The sequence below is a fragment of the Aegilops tauschii genome, chromosome 5, assembly GCF_002575655.3.
Source record: "Aegilops tauschii subsp. strangulata cultivar AL8/78 chromosome 5, Aet v6.0, whole genome shotgun sequence".
NCBI lineage: Eukaryota > Viridiplantae > Streptophyta > Magnoliopsida > Poales > Poaceae > Aegilops > Aegilops tauschii.
Window position 1 is genome coordinate 468309268 of NC_053039.3, and position 13435 is coordinate 468322702.

The window sequence follows — 13435 nt, forward strand, 5'->3', positions numbered from 1 at the left end:
TGGTTCATCACTATCATACCAAGCACATGCTTCATCACTATCATACTAAGCACATGGTTCATCGCTATCATACTAAGCATACCGGACAATCTATGAGTAGGAACATACATCTACAACAAACAGCATGCTACAAATGGCCCACCAATAGCTACAAATCATATATCTAAGCATGAATCAACACAAGCACAAGGTTTAACTTCAAACTCTACTACTAATCTAGACTACCACATGCTTGAACATCTAACCCTACCACGAATTGCAACCGCAGCATAGCAATCAACCATATGAGTTCACAGATCAAAGCACTAATCAACCATGCATCTACATCAAACCCTAGCTGCATCTCAGATTTAGCTAGAAGGAACAGAGAGAAAGGGGATTGAACTCACAGAGGCCATGGCTGCAGGTCGATGACGAGGGGGGAACGGTCGTAGAAGATCACCGCCGGCCGGTGAAGGACCGCCGGCCGATGAACATGCGCCGCTTACCTGCCGGTCGGTGCCGATGCACGTCGGCGGGAAAGCTCGAAAGGGGGGAGAATGGTGGCGGGAGTTGGGGCGGTGAGGGAGGGGCTAAATAGGGGCGGACTTGGCGGGAGGTGAGCCTAAATCACCCCGCTGATTTTTCGGCGACGGGGGCGAGCTCGCGCCATCTCCCTGGTCGCACGAGGAGAGAAGCGCGTCGCCCGAGCCAGGCTCGCGAGCTACTGCCGATTCGGGCGTTTCCCCTGGGTCTGGCCTGGAGATGCTTTAAGGTTCGTGCCATGCGGGCCGCACAGTAAACGTAGACAACCAAACGGGTCATTTTCTTTCCGCGTGAGCCAGACTGGGCCATATATGCAGGCAACCAAACACGCCTCGTAGATGCTGATAGCTGTGAGTTTCAAAAAAAAAAAAGATGCTGATAGCTGTGGCTCGAGCCCCAACCCATCGCGACGCGCGCACGCCACTCCACTTCTCTCTTTCTCACTCTGCCTTGTTCCGTAACCCAAACGGCAGTCGCCGGCGGGCCGAGGCGGACGGATAACTCCGCCCCATTCCGCCCCCATCCAGAGACGCCGTGAGCAGCTTTGGTTCCGCACCCCAACGCAGGAAGCAACCGCGGCCAAACTCGCCCCGGACGGACGGTGGCGTGTCCTCCACTTCCGGCACTACCACCACGCAACAATAAGACGAAGAAGCCGGCTGGACCGGGGCCCCGCACTGGCACGCCTCGTACGTACGACGACGCATCCACCACACTCCACACCCTAGAAGCGAGTGAAACGCGCGCGCGCCGAGAGGGAGTCGGCGGAGATGGCGGCGGCGGTGGCGCGGCGGGGTGCGGCGCGGGCGCTGGCGCTGGCGATGGCGCGGAGGGGGATGTGCTCCGCCTCGGTGCCCGCGGCGGAGCGCGCCGCGGCGGCGCTGTCGTCGGAGGAGCTCATACGGATGGAGCGGGACTGCAGCGCGCACAAGTACGGTGACTGCTCTTGCTTCTAGATCGCACCCTCTCCCCGCCTTCTCGCGCCATCGCACGCCTTGTGCTTGCGTAAATGTCTTAGTGGCAAATTCTACCCATCATTGCTTACAATCGCGCGCGTTGCGGGCTTCGGCGCTGGGTTCGGGTTCGGGCGAGCTGGGATTGTCTTCGGGGCCTCCATTTCGATCAACTCCGTTCATGTTTATATATTCTTCTTCGGCACTTCATCTTGAATTAGTGGCGCGGTTCCGCATGCGGAGTAATCGATCACCAAATTGGGCTTGCAGGAACATTTTTCAGCAGATTCTCGCATGTCAATTTTGGGATGTTTGTTTATGACTAGTACCGAGTGCATATACAGAGACTCCAGTTTCTGTATATCATTGTAGTGACAGTGACTCAACGGCGTCGCCTTTGTTTCGAACTAGTCTAAATTCGTACTTGCTTCAATACCTCGTATTTGATTGGGATGCCGACATTTCTTAGTGCTTCCTTTCTTCCATTGGTAGAAAAAAGAATATGTGAGATTCTGACCTCTCTGAATTACCTGCAAAATCGTGCTTTCCATTTTGATGATGCGATGATCCAAAATTCTAGTCTGAAATTCTTGCTGGCCTCAACATTTTACTGCGTGCAGCTACCACCCGATTCCCATGGTGTTTTCCAAAGGGGAAGGTTCACATATATTGGACCCTGAAGGCAACAAATATATTGATTTTCTCTCTGCTTATTCTGCAGTCAATCAGGTTATTTTCTCTGCAATTAGACATTTTATCCAAGTGCTATTTGACCCTCACAGTTCGGAATTAGTTGGTGTGCATTCTTTGAGACAACTTATTTATGCTCATAAATGATCTTGGTTTGTCAATTCTCTTGTAGGGCCATTGCCATCCAAAAGTCCTAAGAGCTCTCATAGAACAAGCAGAAAGGCTCACACTTAGTTCCAGAGCTTTCTACAATGACAAATTCCCAGTCTTTGCGGAGTATTTGACGAGCATGTTTGGGTATGATATGATGTTGCCAATGAACACTGGAGCCGAAGGAGTGGAAACAGCCATTAAATTGGCAAGGAAATGGGGTTATGAAAAGAAGAATATACCAAAGAACGAGGTATAACTTCACGATATGCTACATGTGTAATCCTATTAGTGTTTTTCCAGTATTGGGATGTGCTGGTGCTTCAATGGATTTCTGACCTGCTAACATGCTTAGCTTTCAATTCAGCTCTGACTTGCCTCTGCCTAGCATATTCTGTTCCCTGGATGGCCCGTTAACTGTTAAGGCTTCTTCGCAGATAAATAAACAAATACTTAAGGGTCTGTTTGACATTGTCGCGGATGATGATGTTTGGTTAGTTGTTTTTTATAATCAAGCAAGCAAATATATCATAAAATAGTTGTTTGATGACATATGAGAAGAAATGTGAGAGGAAAGCATCACATAATAGAATCTATCTAACTTTAATATCATTTACCATAGAGTAAACGTGTCACAAGTCAAAAGTTCCTTTCTCACAACATCTTCAAAATAAGTGCATCATAGCCCCCAACTTGAGCCTACATGTGCTGATCGGAGATATATCCATGCTTTAGTATATGGTGTTGCTCCCAGATATATGCTCTTGCTTATTTTATCTGGATATCCTGAAAATACATATAGATATCATATCATTGTTTTAAATAAATGAAAAACTTAATGACAGGTGCAAAAAAGCTGCTGAAGCAGTGTCTGTTTTCCTGCTTGTTGTTAAGTGTTTGATCGCTCTATGATACAACTAAAGGAAAACTATCATATTTTATGTCTTGGCAAATCCAGTGGTTAATACCTTGAGAAGCTGGAAGCCCAGTAATAACTACTTTTGTCAAATGTTTGGAGTTTTGCAGGCTTTGATTGTGTCTTGCTGTGGATGTTTCCATGGTCGGACATTGGGTGTCATCTCAATGAGCTGTGACAATGATGCAACTCGTGGTTTTGGTCCTTTGGTTCCTGGTCATCTTAAAGTTGATTTTGGAGACATTGATGGGTTGGAGAAAATCTTTAAAGGTATTCAATCCATTGAGCTCTGTCAAGTGCCTACCATATGCTACTGTCATTAGTGTGTAGAAGCATGCTGACAAATACTATTTGGTGCAGAGCATGGGGATCGTATATGCGGTTTTTTGTTTGAACCAATCCAAGGAGAAGCTGGGGTATGAATCTTCAAGTTACTGGCTTTTTTTTTTTTGAATTTTTCGTTATCCTCTGTTGCTAGTTATTCCCTATAGTTAGAAACTAATTCTCCCCTAGTTGATGTTGCATAGTGGTACTGTGTTCATATCGAACTCAGTTTGAGAGTTTAATTGACTGGAAGAGCTTGTTATGTCTGCATGATATGCACTTTCTGGGTACATCTAAGAGTATAACTAACGAATGACATATATGCTTGAGCATATTTTCCAGCTTAAATGTCAAGATGCACTAGATGTGGTAGCAATAAAATGATCAACAGTAGAATAATAATCTTGCAAAATGGAAAACAAATGACAAGAAAGTAATTTATGATATAGATAGACATATGACATTAGGGGAACCCTTTCATTGCACACTCTCCTGCTTTATAAATTGCGAGTGATCAGATCCAAGCAATGCGATTTAATTACGGTGCCATATCTGTCTGACATTATTGGGAAACATGTATATCTGGATATTTTAAATCATTTGCCAGTATTCAGATAACTTGAGAAGTTCATTTATGGAAAAAAATTACAGTGATTAATCAGTCCCTTTGCTAACCAAAGTGCTAAAAAGATAGGGCTAGTTTTACTATAGGTGACATTTATGGTGCCTGTACCCAAGTTTCTGTTATATCATGATTTTTTATGTCTTGATGTTACCATTTTTCTGAATATATCCTTTATTCTGTTGCAAATTCGTGTAGGTAATAATCCCACCAGATGGTTATTTGAAAGCTGTCAGAGATTTGTGTTCTAGGCACAACATTCTGATGATTGATGATGAGATCCAAACAGGCATAGCTCGAACTGGCAAAATGTTGGCATGCGACTGGGAAGATGTACGACCTGATATGGTGGTAAGTGTCTTTTCTGATACTCTCTACGTATCTCCTCTTCTCGCTTCACAAGTACCTGGTGGTGAGGTGGTATTCTCCATCTATATCCTCTTCTATTACACCAGTACCTGGTGGGTGAGGTTTTCGTCTTGTTCTACGATAGCAACTACAGTTCTGATTTTTGACAATCTATCTCAACTCTACAGATTCTAGGCAAGGCACTTGGTGCTGGAGTAGTTCCGGTCAGTGCGGTTCTCGCGGATAAGGATATCATGCTGTGTATCAAGCCAGGAGAACATGGAAGGTGTGAACCACTGTTAATTTTGTTTGTTTAAGTTCATTCCAAAGAAAAATTAAATGAAAGCTGATTCAGTTTTGGCTTTAGTGATTACAAATCTCAACATGATGTCGTCTAGTTTTGACCATCACACTAGGAAATTACACTCTAGATTCAGCTGCATGATCTCTCCGTTATTTTCAGTGTTCTTTTTGTGTATGTCTTGTCCCTGAAATTACTCTTACACAGTTACTTTTGATCAATTGCAGTACATTTGGTGGAAACCCATTGGCAAGTGCTGTGGCAGTCGCATCTCTGAAAGTGGTCAAGGATGAAGGTCTTGTTGAAAGGTACATTATTTTTTTACAAGAAACTCCAGTAACTGTCTAAATCATTTCTATTTCAAGATACATACAACTCTATTATCCTTTCTTCTTCTGACCATTTACTTAATTGCAGAGCCGCGGAGTTAGGTCAGGAGTTCAGAGACCAGTTACAAAAGGTTCAACAGAAGTTTCCTCATATTATCAGGGAAATACGTGGGAGAGGTTTGCTTAATGCAGTAGACCTATGCAGCAAAGCTCTATACCCTGCTTCTGCATATGACATTTGCATCAAGCTAAAGGAGAGAGGCATTCTGGCAAAGCCCACGCATGACACCATTATCCGGTTAGCCCCTCCCCTTTCAATCAGGTATGACCCATTTGCCCACGTGTTATCACGCCTCGTTCTCTGGTTATTCAGAAGTCTGCATTTACTGACACAGTATTATGTGATCGTGTTTGCTTGCTAATACCCAAAACCTGTGGTTCCAGTTCTGAGGAGCTCGCAGAAGCATCAAAGGCACTCAGCGATGTGCTCGAGCATGACTTGCCGCAGTTGCAGAAGCAGATCAAGAAGCCAGAATCGGAGGCAAAAACACCAGTCTGCGATAGGTGCGGCCGGGATTTATAAAGGGCGACCACCGTTCATCCGGGCAGAGATGAGGTACCAGCAATTTCATAGACACCATACCCCCAGAATAACAGAACATGGATTTCTCACCGTGGTATACCTCTCCATGTCGCACTCTCTGTTCAGAAAATGTGCCATTGATACATTGATTGTAAATAAATGGAATTTGTCTATCGATCCATCTGCCCATTCTCGTTATTCGTAGTGATGTTGCTTCTCTTACCCCATGCTCATCAGCGAGACGGTGAGCGATTATATGTATAACATAGTTGGACAAGCAGGAAAGTATATGTTTCACGCTGAAATGAAACAAACACCTTGGTAAAAGTTGTGCTTGAAGTTTTGCTTCATACCATCTTGGTGTTCTGTTTCCTTCTTTCCCGTAGTGTGAGTAGCGACGTTGCCCACTACTGTCTACTAGGGCACTCAAATTCAGCTCAGAGTGTCCAAGCAGCACTGATATTCTTGTTATATATACGAGTGTCCATTGGTTTTCAGTTTTACCTATTGGTATCAAAAAAACAGTATGTTTTCCCTGTCACGCTGATCATGCAGTAGCGTTCCCTGCTATTATTGTCTGTCTTCATTTGCCAGCTTTGGCCAGGTCCTCCCTACATTTAGGCATTGCAGTTAGAAAATAGAAGCACGCTAATCAATCCAAGTGTTTAACCTCGTTTTCCTTTCCTTCTTATCCCTTTATATTTATCAAATTAAATTATAAGGGCATGAGGTTCTGAAACAATCGCCGGGATTGAGATTCCGAGGTTAACAATCGGCGTTGCTCTTCAAAAGAATCTTTGCAAGAATCAGATACAAGCGCTCTGAAGGCTAACGAATCGCATGGACCTTGGTGACGACGATGGACGCTGACGCCCAGGCGCCGGAGGCACCGTCGTCGCCGCCGCCGCCCCGGTCCGCCCGGTCGAGGCCGTCGAGCTGGAGCAGCAGCGGCAGCTCCGAGTACACGAGCCTCCGGGACGTGCTCTCGGAGCTGGGCGGCGGCGGCGGCGGCGGCGGCAGCTCCTCCGACCTCCACGACTTCGACACCTCCAACATCCCCATCCGCAACCAGCTGCTCAAGCACGCCGCGTCCGCCTACCTCCAGTCCGCCATCGTCGTCACGCCGCGCGAAAGGGGCTGCCTCAGCAGGGCCTGGCGCCGCCGCTGCCGCATCCTGCTCCGGCCGTGCCCCGAGTGCGAGTGCGACGTGGACGTCGACCCCGTTCGCCGCTGCGCCGCGGCGTTGGCCGGCTCGGTGCGGCGCGTCCTCGCCTCCCTCTGCGGCTGCGTCGCCTGCGTGTGGACGTAGCGCGCACAGGTGCATCGCTGCCCCACGGCGGCATTGCACGAGACGAGCTGCCATCGTGACATCGTCGCTGCCGTTTGGCCATGCATGCATGCATGCATGCTGATGTTTTAATTATTACGCTGAACATGACTGCTTCGTGTATGTGCACGTAGGCATGATTTTGCTCTTTGCATTCTGCGATGGTGTCTGATACGAATCATACGATCGTACATATTTAGACGTGGGGCTGTTTAACTTTAATTTGTTGAAGCTGTGAATTATTATGGACCCCTGGCGAACGTTTGCTGTGAGGGGTGGCATTTGCGAATGTTTCTTTTTTCTCTCTCGCAGTTTATTCAGAGAAGCATGTCATTTTGTTCAAAGATGTGTGATAGTTTCTAGGAAAAAGTAAATTTTAAGCCAAACATGAGCAGAATCTGCCATCGTTTGATCTCGCGTCGTAACTAAAACTGCTAGCAAAATGCGTTTGTTTGCTATTCTCTTCCCCAGAAACATCAGCCAGATAGCATTACCGATTATTGTTGCGAGAGATTTATTATTGCCTTTGTTAAATCAAACATGGATTGGTGGACCGTGGACGGAGGGCTCATCCGCCTTTATTAGGACACAAGAGGAGAAGTTTCTTCTCTTCACAAAAAAAGAAGAGGAGAAGCTTCTCAAGCTTTCTGGTGTTAACAATGGAGGAGAAAAGAGTGTATAAATCAGTTCCCGCCCGAGCCCATTCTCGAGAAGAATGGGATTTCTTATATGTGACCCATTCAAATCTGCGTGTTATGTCTCATGCGACAAAAACTTCCGGGCTTCATCCAAAGTTCGGTCTGTATCCGGGCCGAATCTCTTGGCCACTCGGGTAGCTCAAAAGCACTACCCAGAGTGTCATCTAAAGCCTCAAATGAAACCTCTAGGTCACCTTCCTGTTGGTTTAGTCCCTCTCCCCTTCCCTCCTGCGTCACCCCACACGTGGTGACGGGGAGGAAACATGTTCCCGCCGCCGCCCCCACCTCCCACTCCCACTCCCTCTCCCTCGCCGTCGCCAGGGGGCGCGCCCGGATATCTCTTCGCAGACTGAGGCATCCAGGCCGTGGACGTGGCGCTAGGCGGCGCGTGCCATGGCGCAGTTGCATCCCGGAGCTGGTCGACGACAGTGGCGTGACAAATGTCATGGTGGCGGTGCACACATGGCTAGGCGGCGAGGGCAGCTACTGCAATGGTCGGTCCAGATCATCCCCATCCTGCAGTGCGGGTCGTGGGCAACTTTGGCTGCGGTCGCCCGGGCCTCGGCGGCTGGTTGGTGTGGGTGGCGGTGCAGTGGCGGTGAGGCTGGGGGCGTGCTGGCCAAGAACCTGTTGGGACCTCCCTAATCCGGCGTTTGGACAATGGCGGGCGGTGCAAGGAGGCATGTCTAGTGAGCTCTCTTGGCTGCTGCTACGGTCAATTTGGTGATACACATTTGTCATAATAGGTCACATTTTCTGTCACCCATGTACATCTGTGACGGATTTATGATAGAATCAAGAAAGTTATACCTGTGTGTCGGGGATGTGTTCCATGAAAACCACTTTTTCATCAAGGAAGTGTACACTTTCATGATGATAACGGGTGCGTCATGGAAGTGTTCTTCAAGGGTAACTGACACATGACAACCACCGTAATGGGTCGCCGTTAAGCTGTGCGGGTTTCAGATCCAATATCTGTTAACAGCTTCGACCAATGATAATTTCCCACATGTCGGCTTCTCATTCGCCAATGGGGCCACATGTCAGCTCTACCCTATGACATATGTCGCCCATCCAACGAACTCTATGTGCCTATAAAACGTCGACACGTGGTACGGGCCTAATAGTGGCCCGTTTAGTTAAAAAGGTCGGCCCAGTAAGAGGCCTACAAGATTTAGGAAAAGTTGGTGGGTCGACCCACTAACGACCTGCTTGCTTATAGCATTTACAGCCTGAGTCAATCTGACCCATAAGGATCTGTGCCAATTCGGCATGTCAATGGCTCGTGGGACATTCAGCGTCATTATGTGTTGGAAATATGCCCTAGAGGCAATAATAAAATGGTTATTATTATATTTCCTTGTTCATAATAATTGTCTATTGTTCATGCTATAATTGTGTTATCCGGAAATCGTAATACATGTGTGAATACATAGACCACAACATGTCCCTAGTGAGCCTCTAGTTGACTAGCTCGTTGATCAACTGATAGTCATGGTTTCCTGACTATGGACATTGGATGTCATTGATAACGGGATCACATCATTAGGAGAATGATGTGATGGACAAGACCCAATCCTAAGCATAGCACAAGATCGTGTAGTTCGTTTGCTTGAGCTTTTTCCAAATGTCAAGTATCATTTCCTTAGACCATGAGATTGTGCAACTCCCGGATACCATAGGAGTGCTTTGGGTGTGCCAAACGTCACAACGTAACTGGGTGGCTATAAAGGTGCACTACGGGTATCTCCGAAAGTGTCTGTTGGGTTGGCACGAATCGAGACTGGGATTTGTCACTCCGTATGACGGAGAGGTATCTCTGGGCCCACTCGGTAATGCATCATCATAATGAGCTCAATGTGACCAAGTGTTTGGTCACGGGATCATGCATTACGGTACGAGTAAAGTGACTTGCCGGTAACAAGATTGAACAAGGTATTGGGATACCGACGATCGAATCTCGGGCAAGTAACGTACCGATTGACAAAGGGAATTGTATACGGGATTGATTGAATCCTCGACATCGTGGTTCATCCGATGAGATCATCGTGGAACATGTGGGAGCCTACATGGGTATCCAGATCCCGCTGTTGGTTATTGACTGTAGAGTCGTCTCGGTCATGTCTACATGTCTCCCGAACCCGTAGGGTCTACACACTTAAGGTTCGGTGACGCTAGAGTTGTAGAGATATTAGTATGCAGTTAACCGAAAGTTGTTCGGAGTCCCGGATGAGATCCCGGACGTCACGAGGAGTTCCGGAATGGTCCGGAGGTAAAGATTTATATATGGGAAGTCCTATTTTGGCCACCGGAAAATGTTCGGGATTTTTCGGTATTGTACCGGGAAGGTTCTAGAAGGTTCCGAAGTGGGGCCCACCTGCATGGGGGGACTGTTGGGGAACGTAGCAGAATTTTAAAATTTCCTACGCATCACGAAGATCCATCTATGAAGTATACTAGCAACGAGGGGAAAGGAGTGCATCTACATACCCTTGTAGATCGCGAGCGGAAGCGTTCCAATGAACGGGGTTGATGGAGTCGTACTCGCCGTGATCCAAATCACCGATGACCGAGTGCCGAACGGACGACACCTCTGCGTTCAACACACGTACGGAGCAGCGACGTCTCCTCCTTCTTGATCCAGCAAGGGGGAAGGAGAGGTTGATGGAGATCCAGCAGCACGACGGCGTGGTGGTGGAAGTAGCGGGATCCCGGCAGGGCTTCGCCAAGCGCAAGCGGGAAGGAGAGGTGTTGCAGGGGGAGAGGGAGGCGCCAGGGGCTGTGGTGCTGCTGCCCTCCCTCCCCCCACTATTTATAGGACCCCTGGAGGGGGGGGCGCCGGCCCTGGAACCCATCTACATGGGGGGGGCGGCGGCCAAGGGGAAGGGGGCGGCTTCCCCCCCAAGCCAAGTGGGGCGCCCCCCACCCCTAGGGTTTCCAACCCTAGGCGCAGGGGGAGGCCCAAGGGGGGGCGCCCCAGCCCACTAAGGGCTGGTTCCCTTCCCACTTCAGCCCATGGGGCCCTCCGGGATAGGTGGCCCACCCGATGGACCCCCGGGACCCTTCCGGTGGTCCCGATACAATACCGATAACCCCCGAAACTTTCCCGGTGGCCGAAACTGGACTTCCTATATATAATTCTTCACCTCCAGACCATTCCGGAACTCCTCGGGACGTCCGGGATCTCATCCGGGACTCCGAACAACTTTTGGGTTTCCGCATACTAACATCTCTACAACCCTAGCGTCACCGAACCTTAAGTGTGTAGACCCTACGGGTTCGGGAGACATGCAGACATGACCGAGACGCCTCTCCGGTCAATAACCAACAGCGGGATCTGGATACCCATGTTGGCTCCCACATGCTCCACGATGATCTCATCGGATGAACCACGATGTCGAGGATTCAATCAATCCCGCATACAATTCCCTTTGTCAATCGGTACGTTACTTGCCCGAGATTCGATCGTCGGTATCCCAATACCTTGTTCAATCTCATTATCGGCAAGTCACTTTACTCGTACAGTAATGCATGATCCCGTGGCTAACTCCTTAGTCACATTGAGCTCATTATGAGGATGCATTACCGAGTGGGCCCAGAGATACCTCTCCGTCATACGGAGTGACAAATCCCAGTCTCGATCCGTGCCAACTCAACAGACACTTTCGGAGATACCCGTAGTGTACCTTTATAGTCACCCAGTTACGTTGTGACGTTTGGCACACCCAAAGCACTCCTACGGTATCCGGGAGTTGCACGATCTCATGGTCTAAGGAAAAGATACTTGACATTGGAAAAGCTCTAGCAAACGAACTACACGATCTTTGAGCTATGCTTAGGATTGGGTCTTGTCCATCACATCATTCTCCTAATGATGTGATCCCGTTATCAATGACATCCAATGTCCATAGTCAGGAAACCATGACTATCTGTTGATCAACGAGCTAGTCAACTAGAGGCTTTCCAGGGACACGTTGTGGTCTATGTATTCACACATGTATTACGATTTCCAGATAACACAATTATAGCATGAACAATAGACAATTATCATGAACAACGAAATATAATAATAACCATTTATTATTGCCTCTAGGGCATATTTCCAACAGTCTCCCACTTGCACTAGAGTCAATAATCTAGTTACATTGTGATGAATCGAACACCCATAGCGTTCTGGTGTTGATCATGTTTTGCTCTAGGGAGAGGTTTAGTCAACGGATCTGCTACATTCAGGTCCGTATGTACTTTACAAATATCTATGTCTCCATTTTGAACACTTTCACGAATGGAGTTGAAGCGACGCTTGATATGCCTGGTGTTCCTGTGAAATCTGGGCTCCTTCGCAAGGGCAATAGCTCCAGTGTTGTCACAGAAGAGAGTCATCGGGCCCGACGCATTGGGAATCACCCCTAGGTCAGTAATGAACTCCTTTATCCAGACTGCTTCCTGTGCTGCCTCTGAGGCCGCCATGTACTCCGCTTCACATGTGGATCCCGCCACGACGCTTTGCTTGCAACTGCACCAGCTTACTGCTCCTCCATTCAAAATATACACGTATCCGGTTTGTGACTTCGAGTCATCCAGATCTGTGTCGAAGCTTGCGTCGACGTAACCCTTTACGACGAGCTCTTCGTCACCTCCATAAACGAGATACATATCCTTAGTCCTCTTCAGGTACTTCAGGATATTCTTGACCGCTGTCCAGTGTTCCATGCCGGGATTACTTTGGTACCTTCCTACCAAACTTACGGCAAGGTTTACATCAGGTCTGGTACACAGCATGGCATACATAATAGACCCTATGGCCGAGGCATAGGGGATGACACTCATCTTTTCTCTATCTTCTGCTGTGGTCGGGCATTGAGCCGTGCTCAATTGCACACCTTGCAATACAGGCAAGAACCCCTTCTTGGACTGATCCATATTGAACTTCTTCAATATCTTGTCAAGGTACGTACTCTGTGAAAGACCAATGAGGCGTCTTGATCTATCTCTATAAATCTTGATGCCTAATATATAAGCAGCTTCTCCAAGGTCCTTCATTGAAAAACACTTATTCAAATAGGCCTTTATACTTTCCAAGAATTCTATATCATTTCCCATCAATAGTATGTCATCCACATATAATAAGAGGAATGCTACAGAGCTCCCACTCACTTTCTTGTAAACACAGGCTTCTCCATAAGTCTGTGTAAACCCAAACGCTTTGATCATCTCATCAAAACGAATGTTCCAACTCCGAGATGCTTGCACCAGCCCATAGATGGAGCGCTGGAGCTTGCATACCTTGTCAGCATTCTTAGGATCGACAAAACCTTCCGGCTGCATCATATACAATTCTTCCTTAAGGAAGCCGTTAAGGAATGCCGTTTTGACGTCCATCTGCCATATCTCATAATCATAGTATGCGGCAATTGCTAACATGATTCGTACAGACTTCAGCTTCGCTACGGGTGAGAAAGTCTCATCGTAGTCAACCCCTTGAACTTGTCGATAACCCTTAGCGACAAGTCGAGCCTTATAGATGGTCACATTACCATCCGCGTCTCTCTTCTTCTTAAAGATCCATTTATTTTCTATGGCTCGCCGATCATTGGGCAAGTCAGTCAAAGTCCATACTTCGTTTTCATACATGGATCCTATCTCGGATTTCATGGCTTCTAGCCATT

At 47.6% G+C, this 13435-nt stretch overlaps 2 protein-coding genes across 2 annotated transcripts; both read left to right on the top strand.

Moving 5' to 3' along the window:
- The first annotated feature begins 931 nt into the window (after nt 1-931).
- LOC109760147 (ornithine aminotransferase, mitochondrial) lies at nt 932-6068 on the top strand. The gene is made up of 10 exons (XM_020318979.4): nt 932-1456; nt 2099-2207; nt 2341-2571; nt 3345-3504; nt 3595-3650; nt 4379-4531; nt 4717-4814; nt 5057-5137; nt 5247-5480; nt 5603-6068. The coding sequence occupies exons 1-10, from the start codon at nt 1296-1298 to the stop codon at nt 5739-5741; spliced, it is 1422 nt and encodes a 473-aa protein (XP_020174568.1). The 5' UTR covers nt 932-1295; the 3' UTR covers nt 5742-6068.
- Nucleotides 6069-6346: 278 nt separating this feature from the next.
- On the top strand, nt 6347-7166 carry LOC109760151 (uncharacterized). The gene has a single exon (XM_020318982.4). It carries the CDS (start codon nt 6601-6603, stop codon nt 7048-7050), a length of 450 nt encoding a protein of 149 aa, XP_020174571.1. The 5' UTR covers nt 6347-6600; the 3' UTR covers nt 7051-7166.
- Nucleotides 7167-13435: the final 6269 nt, after the last annotated feature.